Source organism: Haemaphysalis longicornis, unplaced genomic scaffold (genome assembly GCF_048455015.1).
Source record: "Haemaphysalis longicornis isolate Haplotype H1 unplaced genomic scaffold, Haemaphysalis longicornis Haplotype H1 scaffold_6, whole genome shotgun sequence".
Classification (NCBI taxonomy): Eukaryota; Metazoa; Arthropoda; class Arachnida; order Ixodida; family Ixodidae; genus Haemaphysalis; species Haemaphysalis longicornis.
Genome location: NW_027526407.1, coordinates 150602691 through 150625511, shown reverse-complemented (window position 1 = coordinate 150625511; position 22821 = coordinate 150602691). Strand labels below are relative to the sequence as shown.

At 46.4% G+C, this 22821-nt stretch overlaps 1 protein-coding gene across 3 annotated transcripts in view; it reads left to right on the top strand.

The window, feature by feature from the left end:
- LOC144141202 (arylsulfatase B-like) overlaps positions 1–22821 on the top strand; it is a 95328-nt gene that overhangs the window by 14770 nt on the left and 57737 nt on the right. For all 3 annotated transcript variants that reach the window (XM_077672765.1, XM_077672766.1, XM_077672767.1), the window contains 5 exons: positions 5894–6053; positions 9219–9331; positions 11868–11978; positions 12663–12788; positions 19651–19777. In XM_077672765.1, the coding sequence (XP_077528891.1) occupies positions 5894–6053; positions 9219–9331; positions 11868–11978; positions 12663–12788; positions 19651–19777 (637 nt within the window). The remainder of the gene's footprint in view (positions 1–5893; positions 6054–9218; positions 9332–11867; positions 11979–12662; positions 12789–19650; positions 19778–22821) is intronic.

Genomic DNA, 22821 nt, shown 5'->3' with positions numbered 1-22821 from the left:
CACCGCGCACTGTTTATCCAAAAAGCGCTGTATCAGATGTGGCCCCGCTGGTGCCGGGTCTTATTTTGCGGTGGTGGTAATTCCTGCCGGCGCCATGTGAAAAAGACATTTTAAGCCGATACAGAACCCGTGCACAAAACGCTTCAATCATGTGACCAGTTCAGCTTGGGGCGACGCGTGGTGGAGAGCAGCAACGTTGGCTTACATGCTCCGGCGCGGCTCTGAGCTTTCTAGCGCTGGAGCGAGCGCCTTTCTTTGACGATCTCAAACATCGGTTGCCTTGGCAACAAGGCACAAACCGCCCCAGAGGTCAATTACGGTTGCGTGATCCCGGTTCAGCTTGGGGCCCCACCTCGCGGCATATGGGCACTGCAGGCATACTACTCACTCTCATTTGGAAGTGCGAGATGCGTTTGGCATTACAGGAGGCGATGGTGTGTGTGTTGTGGACGCCTTTGTTTCGCGATTGAAATGCGACGTTGTGCTTCTGCGGGTGGATAGTGCTTCCCATGGCCTGGATTATCTTTCTCGAGCGACGTACGACTCAACCTCGCATGGGGTATGTGCAGTGTGCGTGGCTAAAAGCCATCTCGGCTTGCGCGCAAGAGTTGAGTGACTTGCTGTTCGTCCCCGCAAACCGCGCGCGAGGTGAGTGCCGAATTTACGACGGGCAGGAGGAGGCAACCCATCGTCTGTCAATCGCGGTTCAGACTTGCAACGCATGTTGTGACGTTGTGTTCGTTCGAAACGCATCTCTGGATTGTTTTGAAGTGGAATAAAATGTATCCGTCAAACCCGGGCATTCGGCTCAGGGCGTTCTCTGCGATTTCACGAAAGAAGTGCCACGGGGCTGCAACTCTTTCTTTATGGGACGTACTCCGGTAAGAGAATATCCATGTCGTGTTATGGCCGTGTTGCATTCAATAAGAACGGTTAAGCGTTTGTTTACACTTGTTTTGTTTGTTGTAAAATGTCCAAGCACTCCGGCACTACGCTGGCTGATCAGCCGGCGAGTCGACGCTGAGCAGACGACTCATCTCTTTGCCGGAAGTGCGTGAAAAAGCCGCCCAATAGCAGGATGTCTAGCTCATGACGAACATCGGGGAATCGATGATGTAGACATGTGAAGATGGCGGCGTCCAAAAACACGAAGGAAAGGGTGAGAAAAAAGCGACAAACTTTGCAACAAAAGTGTGAGCTTTCCGCTGCGCGTAAAAGAGTAATACTTGGCCCAGATGACCTTGACGACCCAATCTAACGATTGCGCTACTTCATTTAGTGTGCTCAAAATGCCTTTCAGGGCCCCTTTAATGGGCTCCCCTTGTGGTCGTAGCTCGCTAACGGTCGATAACGGACCCAAATAGAGCCTGGTGTACCGTCGTCAGGAAGTCACGCCGAGGCTTCGAAAATCACGCGGTTTAAATAGTCATAATCGTTCTAACCTCGTGAACCGCTGGCGCTTGTCATACATCTCCACGTTGTTTAGCGCAAAGAAAACTGCAGGTGCATTTCAGGCAAACCCGGTGTATATAACTGGCCGCCCCGCGTTCATTTAGTTGGAAATGCTCGTTGCCTTGGTTTTACGATAGTAAGCGAAAAAAGCGGCTGCGCAAGTAAACATTACGCGTTCGAAATGACACAAAAAAGCTCCACCACACGAAATTAAACCAGCACAAAATGAACAGAACTCCCGCCGGAGCAGTTTCAGGCAGGGGGCGCGCGAGCACTGCGAAGGCGGTAAATTTGAATTTCATATTAGATACAACGCATCTTTTTAACTCGCCTTGTCCCGTGTCGTTGTCGCGGCGTAGTCCGCATCCCTCCCCCATTCTCCTCGCCGAGGCAGCTGCGCGCTCCGCCGCTCTCACCGCAGCGCCATCTGTGCGTCAGCACAGTCAGCGCGCAGCTTGCGCTCGGTTAAAAATTTACATCTTCCCGTGAGGGGAACCATGGGGTAGATGCGACGCATCGGGGGTGAACATGCTGCGTAAATAGGATACACAACAACAGCAATCCACACGCTGACATAGCTAACATAACGGAAACGCAACGGCAACCCCCGATGCGTTGCATCTACGCCATGGTTCCCCTCGCCGGAAGATGGTGTAAATTTTCATCAAGAGAGGAATGAGACGGGGCGGCGAAAGGCGTGTTGGGTGGCAGCAGTGAGCGGATAACGGCGCCACCACCCATTATGCCGAATCACTGCTCTGCACTTCTGACGGCTTTCACATTTAGTGGAACAGCTGTAATTTTTGTGCATTTGTTTCAGAGCAGGAGACAAATTTTCCTAAAATAAGCAACTATGGCGTTGTGAACATCTGTATATATCTGCAAAACCTTTCGTATTCGTGCACGAAGGTTTTTAAGCCCGTGGGTCATGAAGTACTGAGCCGGATAGGAATGTTAACAAATGAACGCCCTTATTACAAAACGAAGTTAATTCCAAATCCAACAACGGCCATTTCAACACTAGAGACGCTTGGTGTCGGCCTAGCCTTGACGAAGGGCTTCGCGAAAGGGCTGTTTTACGGCCTTTACTTCGCCATAAGCCGAAGAAATTGTGGCCTTGGCGCCTTCGAATGGTTTCAGCCAGACCCTGCATGTTGCCCCCCTGCTCGTTCCTACGGCCATGTAACAAAAGAGTTCACAATGTTGGACTTCGCTGCCTGTCTGTTCCCATTTGACCGCACTTTTCTTCTACCTTATTTTAACAACGGTGCAAGTGCGTTGACGGCCACTTTGGTACGGCCGAATCCGGCCTCCCTGTTTAGAAAGCCTCGCGCTATGAAACACTTCCAGGACACGTGCATAATACCCCTGTCACACGGGCACTTTCAATCGCGATTGAAGTGAATCGCGATCGAGTTTTCGAGCGCGCTCGAAGCACTGCCGCTGCTACACGGCCCGTTTCAATCGAGATCGAAAAGTTGCACGGGTTGCATTCGTGTACGCCAGATGGCGCTAACAATGTACTTTTGGCCGGCGTCTGGTAACTTCGCGCGGTCATAGGTATACGTAACTATGTAGATATTACCTCACGCTTATTTGGGTCAAGTTATTTGACACAATTTGTGGCGTTAGTTGAAGTTGTCACATTCTGTGCAATTACTGAGCGGGGACGAGAGTATCGCTGCTTTCGTTCGATCGCGCTTGGAAGCCTCGATCGCGCTTGAGAAACCAGGATTGAGTTCGAGCGGGATCGAGCTCGATCGCGATTGAAACTGCCGTGTAGCAGAGGCCCGATCCGGATTGAGCTCGATCCGGATCGACTCAATCGCGATTGAAAGTGCCCGTGTGACAGGGGTATAAGGCGCTGTTTCATGGTTTCCACCGGTGACGTCAGCACGTACGTTCACGCTTCGTCGTTTGTTTCTAACTGGGGCCCCTTATGTGTTACCTCTAAAAATGGCACTAGCAGAACATAGGTGGATTCACAGGAAAACGCAACAGGTAAAACCCGGAACAGTAATTGGTTTATGCGCATTGCACCAACTCAGCGTAAGAGCAATGCGGGCGTGTCGAAAACCGCAGGTCTAGCACTGTATGTGAAAGCAACCAATCTTTTGTACAAATGTTAACGCTTTGTATAGGCGCAATACTTAAATGTCATGGAAACCGCACCAGACGTAATTGATCTTTTGTTATAGTTTTGCGAGTAAGCTCAAAATATTAGGTACTGGTGAGTAGCTATTTTAATTCAATGATATAAAAGTTTTTAGGTGAACCGCTGCGGGTAGCAAAATCAACAGAACGGCTGATGTAATGACGTTGAACAACGGTCATAGCCTATCACCGAGAGAGCCTCGCATGTTTACTTTTCAGTATAGTAGAAACTATGAGTCGACCTTACGGTACGGTTCGAAACTTCAGTGTTGCTTAGCGTCCTCTTTAGCGAACAGCTTCCAAGCCTCCCTGTGAATTGGAGGCAGGTTTTGCCAACCCAGTAGCCCGAAGTTTTCCATGACGGCCCGGTCTTTCAAGTGATGCGCGGGCAGCGCAAAATGGCGATTGGGGCTTTTGTCCTCTCCCATCATAACTGCCCATGGCCCTTCGTCGAAAGACCGCCCTGCTCCTGTACGACTACAAACGCTACAATATCAACTTGGAAAGGCCGTTTTTCTCAATAAAATTGCAGAGTCAGCATTGAAAGCCGCACACGACGAAGAGTTATAGTTGAACTCGTAAAAATGACGATGAAAAAAGAGTCAACACAAACACACATCAACGCACCTCAACAGCACAACAAAATCACACAACACAAAACACATCACAACGACATAGCCACAACAACAACGCTAGTATTGCGTGCACCAACTCTGCTTGCCTTGCTTCGTTTTCGATGTTTCAACTCTAAGTACATTACAACTCTATTCAAGCAAGTTATTTTCTCTGACGACAGAATAGTAAACACGGCTACGTTTTAAAATACCTACCTATTGAAACTGACTGAAAATTATCGTTCGTGGTCTACCATCTGCTATACATTGCGGGGCATAAATTTCTTATGTGCGCGGTTGTTTTACAATCACCGAATAATCAGAGAATTATTTACAAGAACTCCCCCGTTATCCTGTGCCGAGCTGCAGCCACCTCTTGCGTTAATGCAACTGATACAACAGCCAAAATGCAGCTCTTCGTGGTAAAAGCTACCTCCGCCCATAGCAGACACCCCCTAACCGTTATCATACGAGTTTTGACAAGCCAGACATATATCCTTTTACTACGAAGACTGGCCGCCCAGGTGAAGACACAATCACGTCACACATACGATTTGATTAGAGGATCGCTAGGCTTGAAAGAAAACGTAATGCCTTCGTATGTCGCGCCTTGTCCGCCGTCTCAATCACTACTCTGAATTATTTCTATTGAAAGCTGGTATGAGAGGAATGCGGCTACATTCCTTGGTCGTTTTTGCAGGGCGCACATACGCGCCAATACTGAGGTGCCATTCTACTGCGGCGTGTTCGTACGCACTCAGCGGAAGACGTTTCACCAGAAAACTGCATTTTTCCCTATTAGGTATGCATTAGGCCTACCTTAAAACCACTTTGCAAACTAGTTACGTGGCTGATTTGGTAAAGTCAGAATAAAAAAAAAACGCAACTGAAGGCACCTCAACAGGAACAAAAACGCAAAAATTCTATTTTGGCTCAGAGAATACACAAGAATTCACATAATTCTTGTACACATAATGCTTTGTACAGAGACAAATGCACTACACATAGGAACTGCCGAACGATCATGAAGGAGGTTTTCTGCTTCCTTTTACTGCGATGAAACTTGTCGGAATCGAAGAGAGCCGCGATCCCCGGCCGGTGCGCGCTTCCGGGAGATGCGCAGCACTCGAAAGCCGGTCCGCCGCACCGCTAGTTCGGCAGCACCCCGGGAGATGGCACCAACGGTCCGCGCGCTGGCTGCACGACCTTGTGCGCGAGGAAGACAGAGAGAGAGAGAGGAGATCTGAGGTACGGTATGGGTGAGATCGGCGGAACAGCACAGCGACGGTGGACCATGTGCCTGTCTCCCGTTCGCGATCAGGGCCAGGATGGCGTGATTCGTGAACGCCGTCGAGCTTTGTGCTTGCATGTTTTGGAAGTTCCCAAATAAGCGGCTGGGTTTCGGTACTACTGTCTACTATGTTCTTGTACGCGGCGAACATTGTTGGGCTGCCGTAGGCGCGGGAGCACACGTGGTTGACACGCCGGGAGCTAGCGTGGTGGCCTACGACGGAGAACAGGCCTCAAGAACCCCACAAACTTGTCGCCTGAATTATTCCGCATGAACAATGAAAACTTCCGCAATCTGCTGGAAGAGTACATTGTTACGAATCTAGAGCGTCAACTTCCTCGTTGTGTGAATTGTTCTGATCACCGGTTTTGCTTGCAAACAGGGCCGGGCCGACGTGAGCACTTACGGGTCGCCTCAGATCCCCACGCCCAACATGGATGCACTGGCCAGGGCGGGGGTGGTTCTTAACAACTACTACGCACAGCCTATGTGCACGCCTTCGAGAGCCAGCCTCATGACGGGCCTGTATGCAATACACACAGGTTAGGAATGACTTGATGCTCTCTTACAGTTTAGAGTGGGGGATGATGCCCCAAGTTGAAGAAGGGCCTATAGTGTGTGGCTATGGGAGAGCCACCACTGCCCGTATCAGCGCAGTTGGTGGGTGACGTGGCATCGTATGTCATAAGCTGCGCTCAAGCTGTAACTGCTTTGATCGCGTGTTTGAAGAGTGCAACTTGTCCGCTGACTTCTTCACAATAGCATAGGTACAAAAGCGTGTGTATTATAAATCATATTCCGACCCCGGGGCCCTGTGCACAAAATAGACAAACGAGGAGCGGTGATAGTGTATTCGATTGTCGACATCCCTATGAAAAACCAGGTTAGTGATTGTAAGATACGGTGAAAAAGTATTTCCCAACATCCTGCAACTTCGTGATTTATCTTGATGCTCACTCTAAAAATTGGACCATAAAAGTCCATACACACTTTTTTTTACTGAGACCTTTAGCATTTGATCGGTTCAAACAACCGTTTGAGAACTAAATTCAGAGATATTTGGCGAAGTCAGTGCTTATAAATTTTAGAAGGCTATTTGAAATGCTTGTTTTGAAACAAATATCAAGTGGGGATGCATGTTGTTACCCGGGCGGATATCGAAGAGTACATCCGCCTTCGTGTTCATCATATAGTAAGGCTGAAGAGAGCATGACGGAGTCTCGGCTGGCCGGGAGGGTGCATTTGGAACAAAAAAGAGATGCCGACGAGTTCAAACAAAAACCTTCTTGACGTTTCGGCTTCGATCATGCAAACCCTGTTAGCAACACTGCATTATGAACCAGCATTGGGAACAAGGCCTCGGTGCTGGAAGCCGGAATCTCAAGAACACTTTTGTTTAAACCGGTTTACCGCCATTTTTTTGTTTCTAACATAACCAAGCTCCGAACTACTTTCAGTAATAATCGCCATCAAGCAGTTTTGTATGCACAAGAGCGGTGGCGCTACTGGCCCGATTATCTGCAAACCACTGTACAGACCCAGCGACTAACAGAGTTTGCACTAGCTTAAGCGCAGCCCTCAGCATAGCGTTTCATGGTACTATGTACAGAAACAAAAATTTGGTGCACTGTCTAGGCGAGCCGCGCTTGGAGCCGCACAAAGTGTTGTTTTCCTCCTCTGCATGGCATTCAAAGACAAACAAAAGCTGCCAGTAGCCGCAAAAACCTTAATACTGTCTAACCTCGTTACAGCGAACACTGATATAGCAAATTATCGGATATAGCGCACTAAAAAGAAGTTTGTTTGGTGACGCTTCACTTCAATGACACATATTCCTTTATAACGAAACCGAAACCTCGAGAGCCGCACGACATCGGCTGTAACGAAGAAATGTTTGCTTCCCGCGAGGCTCCAAACTTGACAGCTAGCTTAATAAAACAAAACAATAAAACAAAGTGGCCTTGGCCACCAGGCCAAGGCCACATCCTTCGTCAAGTAAATAAGAAGGTCAGCCTGTTTTGCCGAACGCACTTTGTTGTGTTGTAATTGCACGTTCTCACGTACCGGTCTGTTAAGTTAGAAATGCCACAAGGAGACAGATAATGAGTACCTCAGCAGGATGGGAAGTTGGGCGAGTTGGTAGGTCATGCTAAAGAAGTGGTTTATCTAGCATGTAAAGAGGCTACTTTACATGCTAAAGAAGTGGGTTATTTTACTTGTGGATGACATTATGAAGTAGCAGACTAGTTTCTCCCTTTTTTTATCGCTATCAGTGTTGGTATGGCACAGATGTTAGCGCATGCGTCGTTTTAATGTTTTTTATGTATATATGTCTTTCCGGTCAAATAACATTTTCAGTTCTGTTTTTACATCATATTGAGTACCTCGTTTAAGTGGGTTCGAAGCATAAAACAATGTGTTTTTTTATCTAGGATTGTTGCGCGAGCCAGATAGCCGAATAATTAGATCCTCTATTTACCTCGACGATTATAACAAATATCGGACATAACGCACTAATTTATTGCCCCTATAATACTTTGTTATAACGAGGTTCGACTGTATTTTTATTGAGGAACTTTTTTTGAAGCCAGGTCACGTGACCATGAAGCACTGCGGCTGCTATGGCGGCTACCATAAATTTTCGTGACTGCATCGGCAGGTCTCTTGACTGTAGTATGTAAAACTGCCCATATTTAGTTAGCCGACCGCCCGTTTCATGAAATGAGAAACGCTATCTTAAGGAAACAATAAATTATATAATAACGGACCTTCTGCCGGTAGACTACACTTGTGTAATGCAAATATTCAACTCGTGGCAACAGCAGGAGCTCGTTATTGCAGCAAACAGTTCTCACACCACCATATACCCATTCCTGCTCTAGGATTTGGGGCTTTTGAAATCGTGAAGGTTGAACTGGGGTTTGTAGAGTTTGTTTCTGTGGTTTCCTGGAACGAACGTGGAAGAAAGTACGTGCTAATTTCTAGTAAATGTGGGCGAGGACTCCTGCTTGGGACGTATTTAAAAATGCATCAACTTCCCCCCGTAAAAATTATTAGGCCGGTTCCTTTGCTGCGCTTCCCGTAACATTTGTTTCAGTCTTGATTTCGGGACATTGTTTGGCGAATTTGTAAGTACCGCCAGATGACATACGCGCGTGAACGCAGAAGCTCTTGCCCTTTTTACTGTGCGCGGTTATTAATATACAAGAATGAGAGGCATAACTTCGACGTCACTGGAGTGTCCGATCATTAGCTTCCCTGCTCGGAAATCACACCATCAGTTGCTTCTCCTTCTCCTAGGTGGCAGCCTCTGCCTTGGTAGAAGCTTTTGACGTACTTTGTTGGCCGTTCCTATTTACCATAAGCGACTGCATCATCTGCGTTATGCGAAATTGCAAAACCTCGAAGAGAGTTACGAAAAACAATTCGAAGCGCCCATAAAAAATTCTTAAAAGGCGTTACCGTGGTACGCATAATTGGTCAAACTCACCTCCGTCCCCTGCGTTATACAATCTGGACAATCCGCTTAGGCATATTTGAATGGTTGAAATACAAGCATTGATTGATTGATTGATTGATTGATTGATTGATTGATTGATTGATTGATTGATTGATTGATTGATTGATTGATTGATTGATTGATTGATTGATTGATTGATTGATTGATTGATTGATAACGCTCATTCACCCAATCCGGCTTTATAAAGGTCTGCAACACCTTACTCTCATGCCCGGAGAGCCGTCTGGCCTGCCACTCCACTTGAAAATACTCCCGGAGCACCTGAGAGACTTGGGCTATGAAACTCACTGCGTGGGAAAGGTCAGCATTCTTTTAAATTATCTTTAAATAGTTTACACGCTTTCCTTGTGCTGTGTCTACGGCCGACTGATACTTGTTAAGGGCGGATGCGATCAGCAAGAATTGCCCAATGTACCGGGCACTGTTCATTGGAGCTACCATAGGTCCGACGCGTCCGTCAGGTACATATGTTTAACGATAATTTAAATAAAAACACACGTTATAAACACCTATTTTTATTTGCTAATCCGTCTAGACATCGTAATGAAAAAAAGGAAGCCGTGTCCCCAAACGCGGGGGTGCTTTGCAATGCACTGCGTGTACAGCGGATCGGAATACCTTTGTGCATTCCAATGCCGGGCATTTGAAATGCCTTTCAGCTATCAAAGCACAGAACACAACTGTAGGAACAAGTGCCAAGAAAGGTATTGTAAGCAGGATAGTAAAAGCAGCTGCCCTGGGAACGCAGATTTTTTTTTGTTTATTCCATTATTATGCACACGTCCTCTACGCGGCAGGAGAGAGTGGATGCCGACCGTGGTTAATAACGTGGGTTAGTTCATCGACTCCTCCTACCTAGTATCTCCAATCCTGTTGCCGCGAAGCACTGGAGAGATAGCGAATGTACAAGGTAGCGAAGCGAAGCCAAAAACAGTGCGAAAGCTGGCATTATGATCCACCACGCGGCAGCAAACATCCTCTTATCCTCGTATTTGTCTCTTTCATCAATTAGCTCATAGTGGCAGGCCAGTCATCATTGCGGTTCCGTATATCACTGCGCAGAACCAGTCGCGCCATCATAATCATCATCATCATCACCACCACCACCACCAGCCTATGTACGCCCACTGCAGGGCAAAGGCCTCTTCCATTATTCTCAAATTGCCCCGGTCCTGTGCAACCTGCGACCAATTGATCCCACCAAAATTCTTGATCTCATCAGCCCATCTAACTTTCTGCCGCCCCCTGCAACGCTTGCCTTCTCTAGGGATCCACTCTGTTACCCTTAACGACCAATGGTTATACTGCATTTGCATTACATGCCCTGCCCACATCCATTTCTTCTTAATTTCTCCCAACACGTTCTTAACACGCGTTTCTTCCCTGATCCACTCCGCTCTCTTCTTGTCCCTTAATGTTACACGTATCATTTTCCGCTGCACTGCCCTCTGAGTCATTCTCAGTTTAAGTTGAACCCTCTTAGTGAGCCTCCAAGTTTCTGCCCCGTAGGTGAGTACCGGTAAAATGCAGCTGACATACACTTTCTTCTTCGGGGAAAATGGTAGGCTGCCATTCATTATCTGAGACTGCCTGCCGAACGCACTCCACCCCATTTTTATCCTTCTAATTATCTCCGCCTCATTGTTGGGATACGGGGTCACAACTTGGCCTAAGTAGATATATTCGCTTACAACTTCCACTGCCTCGCCACCTATCTGAAACCGCTGTGTGTCCCGAGGTTCTTGATCATTACTTCAGTTTTCCGCATATTAATTTTCAGGCTCACGGTTCTACTCTGTTTGTCCAGTGCGGTAAGCATGCTTTTCACTAGAGTATTGTTGCTCAAGACTCGCAACGTGCGCAATGCCTTAAGACGGCCGAGCAAACAAGTAATGCACCGGTACGATTTCATACGCTACGTGCTGAGCTTTCGACGACGCTTGAATATGGCCATTGTAGCTCGTAGGGAACCGAGTTTACACCCCGCGGTAGGCATGGCTGCCTATAAAATCACTACGAATTCATTACGAAACCGGAGCAGCGGTGGCGCCTCTTGGGTAGCCGTTCTTTAAGAAGATTATGCCGTTTTTCGGGTGAACGAAATTTTACGTTCTACATCGGCCCTTACAGTGTTGGTGCAGGCGTATCACTCCTCAGCTGGGACTCAAGTGCGCTACGGTAAAGTGGCGCAAGCGTGATTCAGAAGTTAAGGTTGTCAGCCGACAGTGTTGAGGCAAGAAGTGTGGGCGCTTTTCACATATTGAGAAACAAATCAAAAGAAACCGCGCAGGGAGGGAAAGTCTGTGAGGGTCTGGTACAATTTTGCGGTTTTGAAATGGCTTTCTGGGGCCAGTAAGACGTCTAAACCTTGCCTTTATTGTGGCGCAAAGACAAAATGCAAGTACGGTTCATTCATAAGAGTTTTTGTCCCGACGACAACAATTACAATAACAAGAGTAGCAACTCCCTAGCCGTTTCTTGGAAAACTTTTTATGACGTCACAGAATATTGTTTTTGCGACTGCCAGTCGCTGACTTTAGCCACTGTCAAAAAGATGACTGCTAGAAGATAGCATGGCTTCATGTTTCATTTGACGATATCACTTGAAACCATTTCGATCATTCATCATCTTGGCCATTGATCATGTAACCATATTTCTCTGAAAAAACGGGCTCTGATTTGAGTTATATTTATCTTCGCAAGCAATATTGTTCCAGGACCTGTTTGTTATAAAAGCATTCGTATGGAGTGTATGTGACGGCTCAACAGGTTTTCCGCAATAACTACGGAATCTTTAAAAGATAAAATATTGCAAATGCAACTTGTCTCTTTCCAGTGGGGAATAGGATATGCAAGCCTAGATTCCACACCAACCTATCGTGGTTTCGACAGCTTTTATGGAATGTACAGCGGACCAGTTGATTACTATTCACATTACATTGAGTGGGTACGTATACAGGCGTCTCATATTTCTACTTATTGATTGCTTCAGATATCGTTTACTGAGGGCTTCGTGGAAGTCTAGTGAAAGTAGTCCTAGCGTATCGCGACATGCTGCTGCCTTTGTAACACGGATGCCAGCAGACACACAAGATTCAGCTTCTGCGTGGATAGAAACACTGCGGGCGCAATCTTTATGTTCATGCGGCTAGCAAATGTGCATATCAGAATCGAACATGGGCACGCTTTTCGGAAACAGAATCGGAGCTGGGCACGACCCAGGGTTACAAGAACGCTGAATTTATATATTCAATATGCTTCCTTTACAAGTCTTCCATACGTGCATTTGTGTATTTGGTTTATATTTAACGTATATATAATACTACGGGAGATTTTCACTCTTGATTGATTGATTGTAGGGTTTAACGAGCCGACGCAACGTAGACGATGAGGCGCGCCGTAGTGGAGGGCTCCGGATTAATTTCGACCACCTGGGGATCTTTAACGTGCGCCGAAATCTCATACACACGGACGTTTTTAGCTTTTCGCCTCCATCAGCGAAGCGGCCGCCACGGCCGGGAATCGATCCCACGTCCTCGCGCTCAGCAGCATAACGCCCTGTCCACTGAGCCAACACGGCGAGTAATTTTTACTCTTGTGGTGAAAATGGTGTTCTTCGTTTTGTGCACAGAAAGGTCACCGGGGGTTGGACCTGTGGCACAATACGGAGCCACTCAAAAATGAAACGGGCCAATACCTGACAACCCTCTTCCAAGAACGCGCGGAACACATCATAGCGAACAGAAACAAGACAAAGGTACGGCAAATGTCTTTGATTTCTAACAACGTAGTTCAAATAATTTGGGGTTTGCGGTATCAAAACATGATTCATTTCCATGTGCATTCATACCTAGCCCAATAGAAACAAACCATCGGAATGTCTCGAGCTGTGTTGAGCTAGAAGCGTAAAAGCCTGCTTTCTTTGCGGATGGAAACGTCGTGCCACTTCTAGGAAACAGATTCAAGCGTTCTAGCAATCAATTGCAACATAAAGCAAAGCAAAAAGAAGTTTTTTTAATATTTATATACTTTGAGGGTTAAACGTGTGGTATCGTTTTATAACGCCCACCTGCATTGCAGGGGCTTGGGAAATTTCTCTTCTTCCTACACAAACACAAGCGACACGTTTTAAGAATCATTATAATGACAACACGCTGGCTGATTCCCCGCCCACCCAATTGTGCATATTTTGTGTACACGTGCCCCAAAAAGTAAACGGAGCACGGGTTGGGGGTTTTGGGGGGATTCCTCCGCCATGTGCCGAGGCAGCAACCTGTAAGTGACTTTTCAAGAAAGTCATTCTAGAGTGAATCTGGCCGCACTTGCTGGCAGCCGCATTCTGGCAGCTGCATAAAATAGAAATTATTCGAATTTCACGAAGCCGTTCTCCGTTTATTTTTAAGGGCACCTGCACTTCATTGCACACTCGATTGAAATCTATGTTACCAATTTCCGGCTGTTGTTGGCCCCCACTGCTCCTTCCCCGATTAAGAAGTGATAATACCTGCAATCACTTAGGTTGGTACCAGTTGCGACCGCACACCTAGCCTACTGTGGTGGGTTCACTCTGAAGTTAGGCAGCGCAGTCTCTCAGGCTAACTTCAGCCTATTTATAACGAGACGTTGGCATCCACATGTCGTCGTCTTCATTAATCTTTTATTTATTAGGCGCTTAAAATTTTCTACTGATCAGAGCTAGGCAGGTAAGAGAACATCGTTCTAAATAGTTTTTTTATGACTTGCATATTACTGTAACCCAACTAGAAGAGATCCCTACGATGAGGGTTCAAGGTTTGCGAACCGTACACCTAATAAGCTACGTAAAGACCTACCCGGAAGCATCGTTAGCCTTTCTAAATAGAGGCCTTCGTAATACCAACGGCATTCTTTTATTTTTCCCAAGATTCAATCGTTTCCGCATCTTTGCCCTAGGCGGAAGTTATAATATATATAGTGCAACTGCGCCACCACGCAGTTACCCCAACCACGGAGTTACGGGTTGTGACTGACCAGAACTGGCATTCAGCAGAGTATCGACTTGGAAACATACAATGTCGGCCAACTGGATGAGGAAAGGCATTAGTTCGTAGCCTGCGGAGTATTTATTCTTCTTCTTTGCAGGGTGCAGGGTGAGAGGGAGGAAAGTGTAGTCTGTCGAACCGGTTGTGCTATGTTAAGAGAGAGATGGACTATGTGCATCTTAAAAATCAAACTGCGCGCAAATTAACGAGGACGTGAACACACTGAAGACACCACAAGCGCAGACTCACAACTGGTTTATTGTTACAAAAATCAGAACATTAAATACCCAGGCGCCCCACATACGTCACATTCTCAGCGCTATCGGCTGTACACACAAATAAAAATAAAAAACTCAGAAGCACATGAATGACAGATAAAGCTGGTTCAGATTGTATTAGTCACCCATCTATTGCCTTGCTTAGTCGCGAAGTCGCCTACATAGATGGGCACTAAACATGAATTTGAAGCCTCTTCAGGGCATGCGTGGTGAAGAGGCGGAGGATATTTCATGTGTGATGGTGTTATCGTCGCGGAATTATCTGTCATTCATGTGCTTCTGAGTTTTTTATTTTTATTTGTGTGTACAGCCGATAGCGCTGAGATTGTGACGTATGTGGGGCGCCTGGGTATTTAATGTTCTGATTTTTGTAACAATAAACCAGTTGTGAGTCTGCGCTTGTGGTGTCTTCAGTGTGTTCACGTCCTCGTTAATTTGCGCGCAGTTTGATTTTTAAGATGCGTCAATACCAACTCGCCCAACTTTCGACTCTTTTATGGACTATGTGGTCTCCTCGGAAGCTTGTAAAAAGAGGGCAAAGTCTTGCTGGTGAGCAAAGTTATTGCCCGTCAGTGAGTGTGAGCACAATCCCAAACTTCCGCCTCTCCGATCCCCTCTTCCCACCCCTGAGTTGTGGGAGAACCTGGTGACCAGCTGCCATCTGGACGTCCAGCAACTCTTGGTATCCATAGCGAAGGCTTTCTGCTCACCTCGTGAATTCCCGTACTAGGGAACTGCCCCCACTTCTGAGAGCTCAAATAAACGTCTCTCGCTCTCTCCCTCTTTCTCGCTCTCACTCTCCCACCCCAAAACGTCGACACGTCACGACATGAGAAGCGGCTTTCGGCCATTTTTTTTGGACACGACACCAACGCGCCCAATGAAGGTTGCAGCCACTTTTCACTGTACGGCGATAGCCTTGCTTGGCGTTATCTTCACAAAGCTTGATGCCACCACAATAACAAAGGCACTTGCTCTGACGGAAAGGAACCGTTTAGGGTCCTTGCCGCAGTATCATCACGGTTTTTTACATTGCATAGACCCATATATCGGAATGCGGCTGCCAGAACGTCTACCACGCCACTTGGAGACGTTGTTACATATGCTTCGTGTTAATGCAGCATTAACAAATTCCTATCTACATCGGATCGGCCAGACGTCAAGCCCATATTGCGATAATTGTAGTTCTCTTGAAACTCATGAACAATTATTGCTGGATTTCACTGCTTATGCTGACTGATGGTGTCGTTCTCAACATAAAATTGATTTCTTCCACCCTGGAGCATTGACACAGAGATTGGTACTTCGACCATGGTTCTCTCCCTCCGCTCAGCGCAAAACCCTGTCCGCCTTATTCGAATTTCTCTAGCACATTTGTGTGAACGAAATTGTAGCCGTCCCTCCATTTCAAGAAACTTTAAAGTCAAGGCCATGGAAAAGGACCGCCTTTTATTTTATTTTTTTCTCTGCTACTACTCTTCCCTCCTTCACTACACCTACTACCTTTTCCCCCGCCTCTTTTCCCCGCAGAGTAGCGTGCCGGCGAACTGATCTCGGCAAACCTCTCTGCATTTTCCTCTTTAATAAAGAGTTTCTCTCTCACCTTGTGACGAAGAAATATTGCTGTAACTGTCTGGCGCTGGATTCACATCGCGCTACAAAAAAATGAAAGAATCGCTGCTGCTACGCGACGTACACATAGTCAAGGCAGTTTAGAACCAAGGAAACTACTACGTATCAATTATATCGTCCACACTGTTCAGCGCAAACAAAACTTAAGGCATGTTATGCGCCAAATAGAAGTGCATAAGCTAGAGTACCAGGGTTATGCTATACATAAATACATGTTGGATTTCGTTTTAAGAGAGCAAATAAAAATGCAACTCGTTAAAAGCGGTGTCGAAGTGACACAAGAAAAACTAAACAGTGCAACAAAAGATGCTGGCTCAAGCTGTTCAAGAATGGCCAAATCTGAACGTCTAGAACGCCACTGCGAATGCCAGATAATTGAAATCTCAAACGTTCATGGTATTCATCATCAAAAGTACATAAGAGCTGGGAGGTAGTAGGGTAACGGGGTTTTTCTCGCAGGGACAGCAGAAGTCTGCCGTCTTTTGAAATAGTTGTAGCGAAGCAATTAGATGATGATGATAGTGGATTTTTATGGCGCAAGGCCAACTGGGGCAAAAAGCGTCAAATCAGTGGTTTTATATGAGTGGCGAAGTATAAAACACTAAAATCGGTCAATGAGAACGAAAGATCAGTTGGACAATGGTGGAGGCTGGTGTATAGGGCCAGTGTTGATTATGCATGATAGGAAATGAGGTTTAAAAACTTAAAATCTGACAAATACTTAAAGTTCAGGAGAGTATTGGTTTGGGCGAGTTGGTACATCTGGCGTACTGAAGCACAGCAAAGACGAGGACAGGAACACAGACGACGACTGTCGTCTGTGTTCCTGTCCTCGTATTTGCTGCGTTTCAATACGCCAAATACTTAAAACACTTTTAACGGAAACCCGTAGCATCGTCACCCAAAAACAACGATGGGTTGAGCGGAATGTGTTGTCTGTAGAGTTGGGAAAGTGTTTGTGTCGTGTTGTGTCCAGTTCCTTGCATTGAATGAGTATATGAACTACGGATAGAGCCTCTCCGCGCCTGCTACACAGAAGTCTTGAAGATACCGTGAGCGAATCAGTTAGATTCATGGCCTCTTTTTTCTCAAGCAATCGTACACCCGGCAGCGGCGGTGTAAATCCGAGCGTAGCTGTTTCCCGCGTTCCAAGCATCATCCCCAGGCCGTGTATTTTGTATTTTTACAAGCGAGACCTTCTGTGGCTTGGCGATAAAGACGTCCAGCGGTACAGTGCACACAGAAAACTCCGTGGGCGCAACCCACTGCGCATGCGGAAGAAGTCCAGGTTGGAGACGAGTTAGAAATAAGGAGGGCGAAATTGGCCTGGTTAGCAGATGACGTAGCTGCACCTTCGCAACTACCTACACTGGAAATTGTGAACGGTGCAGCAGAAGGTACACACCGTTAAACACTGGCCGCACGTTACGTCTGCGCTGGTAAACCATCTGTACAGAGTGCATGGGCTCAATTTTATGGTTGTGCTTCTCTTCGCTGTAGCTGAATATATTTTATTTCTATTCGGTTTTTATCGCGCTTCACTTCGAGGCCGTTGGTTCACTCATGTCTTATAGTCACTTCTCTCAGGACCTCCCCACATTTCTAATTAAAAGATCCCTTGTTTTTCTGTTATATGCGGAGGTTTTTCCTCAAATATGGCAAAGATTTTCTTTGCACTCATGGATATTTCAAGACCTCCCACCTCATTTCTAACTTGAAGAGCCGTTGTTTTTCTTTTGTGTAGTGGGTTTTTCCTCAAATTTGGCAAAGATTTTCATTGCGCTGAACCCTGCAGCCAGTTATGCGCCGTGTCACGATGGTTGATATATATTTAAGGGAGGTGTTACACCTACACCCTCACGTTCACGCTCTTTGTGCTGGCAGAAATGCTTGTCACAAAACGTGAAAACAGCTCCTGACGTCGAAGAGGGAGGAGTGTACAAAGCCTTAAAGTCGGTGCAGAAATCCTCTTCTGATGTCATGCGATGAGTGCCGGTGCGGTAGCACGGTTACTTCTATGAGTCAAACGATCAGCTCTGAGATGCTTAGGCGCCAGGAGAGCTCAGAGTGCACACGTCTTCATCTTCGGTTGATCTTTATCGGCCGCCCAGAAAGGTGAATGGGTGGTAAATTCAGTTCTCCCGGAACGCTGATTGCGTCTTTCCTGCTGACATGACACCCTTTGTATCCCCGCATGGTGTTATAATGGACAGATATATTATAATGGACACCATTTATATAATTATAGATTATAGATTATAATGGACATCATTTCTGAAGCAAGCGGCGGGATACACCCTTGAGTAATGCGGGATGCGTTTACATGGATTCCTGCGCTTGACCTAAATTCAAACAGACACCGTCAAGTGCTTTCGCCAACTTTCCCTCATAAAGAATAGCCTTAAATGGAAAAAATTAAAAAAAGAAGCCGGTGCCTCCCTCTTCAAGAATTCTCTTGCCTTCCCCAGAAAAACTAACGGCCCGTGATGACAGCTAGTGCTGTGAAAGAAACTGGTCACACATGCCAGCCTTCGCCACCCCGCGACGACCCCAATAGGGAGATACCTACGTAAACGCTGATGCCGGTAGATGCACTCTTCTAAACTGCGCACAAGTTTTGACGGATTGCAGCGCTTACCCTTTCATCAAGCATACACAAGCAGATTAAAATGGCGCCCCCAGGTTTCATCAAAAGAAGCGCCGCGGCAAATGAATTCCCTTTCTTTTTGCCTGGTGTTGTCCCCGGCAGCCTTACTCTGTTACCTACTTGATTTTTCAATCGCTCTTCGCATTGTCCTGACATGACAGTGGCCTCGGTGGTTGCGATTAATTCACCAAAGTGAAATATTATTCTGCAACACCCCCCTCACCATTTTCTAATTCCCAATTGCTCGTTCAGATTGCAGTCCGACGTCCAGTGTGTTGGCAGCGCAAGCCAGGCTACTGAGGATAGACTGAACCTCTTAACACTTTTTGTGCAATTAGGCTCCCTTTTTACGCCAAATTCCTTCAGGGCCCTTGGGCACGTGCTTCGTTGTCTGAGTATTTGCTGGAATGTGTGCGCAAGCAAGGTTTGCTAACGCTTTTCTGTCTGCTTTGATGCGCACTTTTCACGCTTCGTACATACCATTTCTGCCCATTCGAAACCTAAACACAATATAATGCGAGTGGTTCACAAAACGTGCCCTCATGACAACCTACATTATACAGAGGGTACTTACCAGATTCCGGAATTATCATCTGAGGCCCCAGGTCAAACCGTTGGCGGTGAAGCACAGTCACTGTTTATTCTGATTATGGTAAATACTAAACGTCGTTTTTAATATGCGATAACCTTGCTTCAACATCTAGGCACCATAAACTGCCAGTAGTTTCGCCGATATGGTACTCGGTAATAACTTTTTTTCAGAAGACACGCCAATTATATAACTGCGATGGCCGTTCTATTGAATAATATTTGTTCAGAAGGTACGCCAATTACTATTACTGGATAGGTCGTTTTAGAAATTAGGCGCGATACTTAGCTTCTTTTTATGAGGGCAGCACCAACGTGTTCTTTTTGCAACAGAAATATTAGGACATGTGACCAATCATCTGACCCTGCATTCACAAGGAGCGAATTTTTCATCATATCTACTAATTTTATTCGGAATATTTGACTGCTTGTCTTTATCTTGTTTCTACACAGCCCCTGTTCCTGTTTTTAGCACATCAAGCCCCGCATAAAACGTTTGGAATACCACCAATGCAAGCTCCAAAGAAAAATGTTGAGAAGTTTTTGTACATCGGAAAGGAGCAGCGGATGCTGCACGCCGGTGAGCAGTCTCCAAAGATTGGTAGTGAGGTGCGGCAATTCGTGTGGCGCCAACTTTCTCACACGTGTTCTCCGAATCAAACTCCTCCTTCGCCATCCCTAGGGATTTTGTACGCCTTGAAATCGACCTGCTAAATTTTCCAAAACTGCGCGGCACGAAAGAAAACAGAGTTCGCTTTTTTTAGAGAATTACAGGTAACCGTATTGGATTTAAAAATTGAAAATGTTTTCTAACATTTCCCATGGTAATAATAGATTGATTACAGGTAACCGTATTGGATTTAAAAATTGAAAATGTTTTCTAACATTTCCCATGGTAATACTGGATTGCAGAACGAAAGCAAGCTTCTTGAAATCTATGCTTGAGGGACACCGCTAAAAAACAGCACCTAAGAAAGCTACGTTGTACAAATCAACAACACAAGACCTATATCTCGTCGGAGAAAGTTGTAATAGAGTTTGAATTCGCATAGAATCTGTCATTCCTTTAGGTAAATACACCCGAGGTAGTGGGCACAGGAACGCGCTTAAGTTGGCACCACCCATATTGCCTTGTTGCAGAGTAATTTCATATGTGCCTCCTATCTGCGCACTTTTATTTTCAAATCGTTGAAACATTCGTTAAATAAGACAAGAATGGCATGAAACACAAGAGCTTCCTTTTAAAGAGAACTTTAGAGGGCAAGGCGAAAGCGCTCCTATTTGCTGAAAAACCTTCCGTGGCAACCCCATAAGCCTGCATGAATGAACCACGTTGAAGATGAGTGAGAAGTAAGGGAATAGAGTTTGGTTGACTTTATCTCGCTCGTAGAAGAGCGGGCGCTCAATGAGCTTTCGCCTGAAGCTCAGATCAAGCCAGGGCTGCGTGCCCGGGCGCTTGGTAATTCCAGCGGAGCAACGTCAACGTGGCAAGTCGAAGTTGCCGGCAGCTCACCTGAAATCAGCGCGCAGTATTTTTTCCTCCCTGGTGCGCACCTTTTATGATGCATAGTCTGCCAACTTTTTAAATGCCGATAACGAAGCCATTACAGAGGAAAACACAAAACAAAGAAGTCCAGAATGACCCCATACCAACTTGCCCTGCTCACCACTCTGCTTAAAAGTAGCACACGTGTAAACACCATCCGCACGTTGCAGGTCCACTGGTTATCCACACGCACTGGTACGCACTGCGTGGGGACTGTTTTTTATCTGACAGGCAACGAAACGGACACGACGCAAGTTGAAATCCTGGTTAGAACCTAACAAATGGTTACATTTTAGGTCACTTCGTAAAGGTAATGTGCCTAGGCCATTACCAATGGTTTGGAACTGGTGTTATGTGCATGCAACTTAAATGTTGAAATGAACATACTCGTGCACGAAAGACGCAGAAAAAGGTGTTTAAAATTTTAGTCACAAGTTTACCTACTTAAGTTACAAATGGTTCATAGTCTTTACGCTGTTGGTATTACGCCTGTCTCACGCCCGGGTTATTAACGCACATGTCTCATAATTTGTTCACCCTCCTGCTCTGCGACGTATATTCCACCTAGAGCAAGGCTTGCATTTCATGGCTGCCATGCTTCTGCTCTTCCAAAATTCCGTCCTATTGGTAATTTTTGCAATAAACCCATCGCGAACTAAACATTCTGAAAATGAAATAAGCAGATAGTTAAACAATGGTACTGGCCCCAAGGTCTGGACTGTTCTCGCTGATGGTAAATATTAGTTCTTTTATTAAAAACACACTTATTGATGCCGCACAGCATTTTAATCGAAACTATAAATATTTAAATCAGAATACGAATTGTGTTACAGCCAGGATCTGTCATGTATATCAATACATGTTACGCAATTACTCAACGAGATATTTGCCATGTATGCGACCAAACCCTGCCAAACAACGAGATTTGGGTACCAAAGTGAGAAACTCCGAAGCGGCTTGAGATTTTCGTCGAAAGGATAATATTTAAGCCCTTTGTTCTGCGTAAAAAAATTGCGGTGGGGCGGAAAGAGAAAGCACGAAGTATTCAACGAGACAACTGTAACCACACGTGTCTACAACTCGCGCAAAGTTGCATCCAGCCACAGTTTTTCAAGTGTTTCCTGTATTACGACCATAAATTGTGGAAATGTGCCTATTCTTGAAACAAAAAAATGGCTGCGGCTTCGCTCACCTAACCATAGATATGCAAAGAAAAAGCTCGGCTTAGCCGGGTTGAGTCTTGGTTTCGCTTGGTTAACCTTTGATGCAGCTGTGTTGCCGACCACGGCTCAAAGCAGTTCGGTCCCGCGCAACGCTCACAGGAGGAGGCCAGCCCGAGCTCTCATTGAGGCCTAACGCGGCGTTCCTCTTTCACGGCGAACGCGGCGCAAGACGATTCACGTAGCCCGAGACGACCCAGTGACGCATGCGTGGGAGGCTGTGGGGTTGGTCCGCTGCCGATCACCTGAGCGGCCGCTCCCGTCGCGGCCGCCGCCGCTACTTGATCAGAACGACTGAAAACGGGGCCTTGTGCGCAGCGCTGACAGCGGGCCCGGCGAGTCACGTGACGCGCATCAAGGGTTGGGTCGCAGGGGATGTGTCTGCGGTCAAAAGGTGAACTTGCGCTTGTGCGGCGAAACAGCTGGACGAAAGTAGTAAACGCGCTTCTTTAAAAACGCGCTTGATCACGTCGAAGTCAAAGAAAGAAATGCGCCCGCGCACTCCGACCACATGGCTAACCATGCGAACCTCAACGTGCGGCCAATGTTTCGTCGCTCCCTCCGATGCGCCCTTCCCACTTACCATTGTCGGTCGACGCGAGAGTATAGCTACGTCATCTATGAACCCAGCCAATCTATGTTCCTTTGCTTCTCACTCACCCACAACCTGGCGTTTTCGCGCATGCGCATGGAGTTCGCTCCGGTAATACTCACGGTACCGCCGCATTTTCTTTTCGCCGAGCCATTTCAAGCTCCGCTTTAAAAAGACACTTCTACGCTTTTTGAGCAGTGCAAATAAGCCTGCGCGATGTTTAGAATACACTGCCAGGAATGCTTGAGCCAAATATTACACGGGCA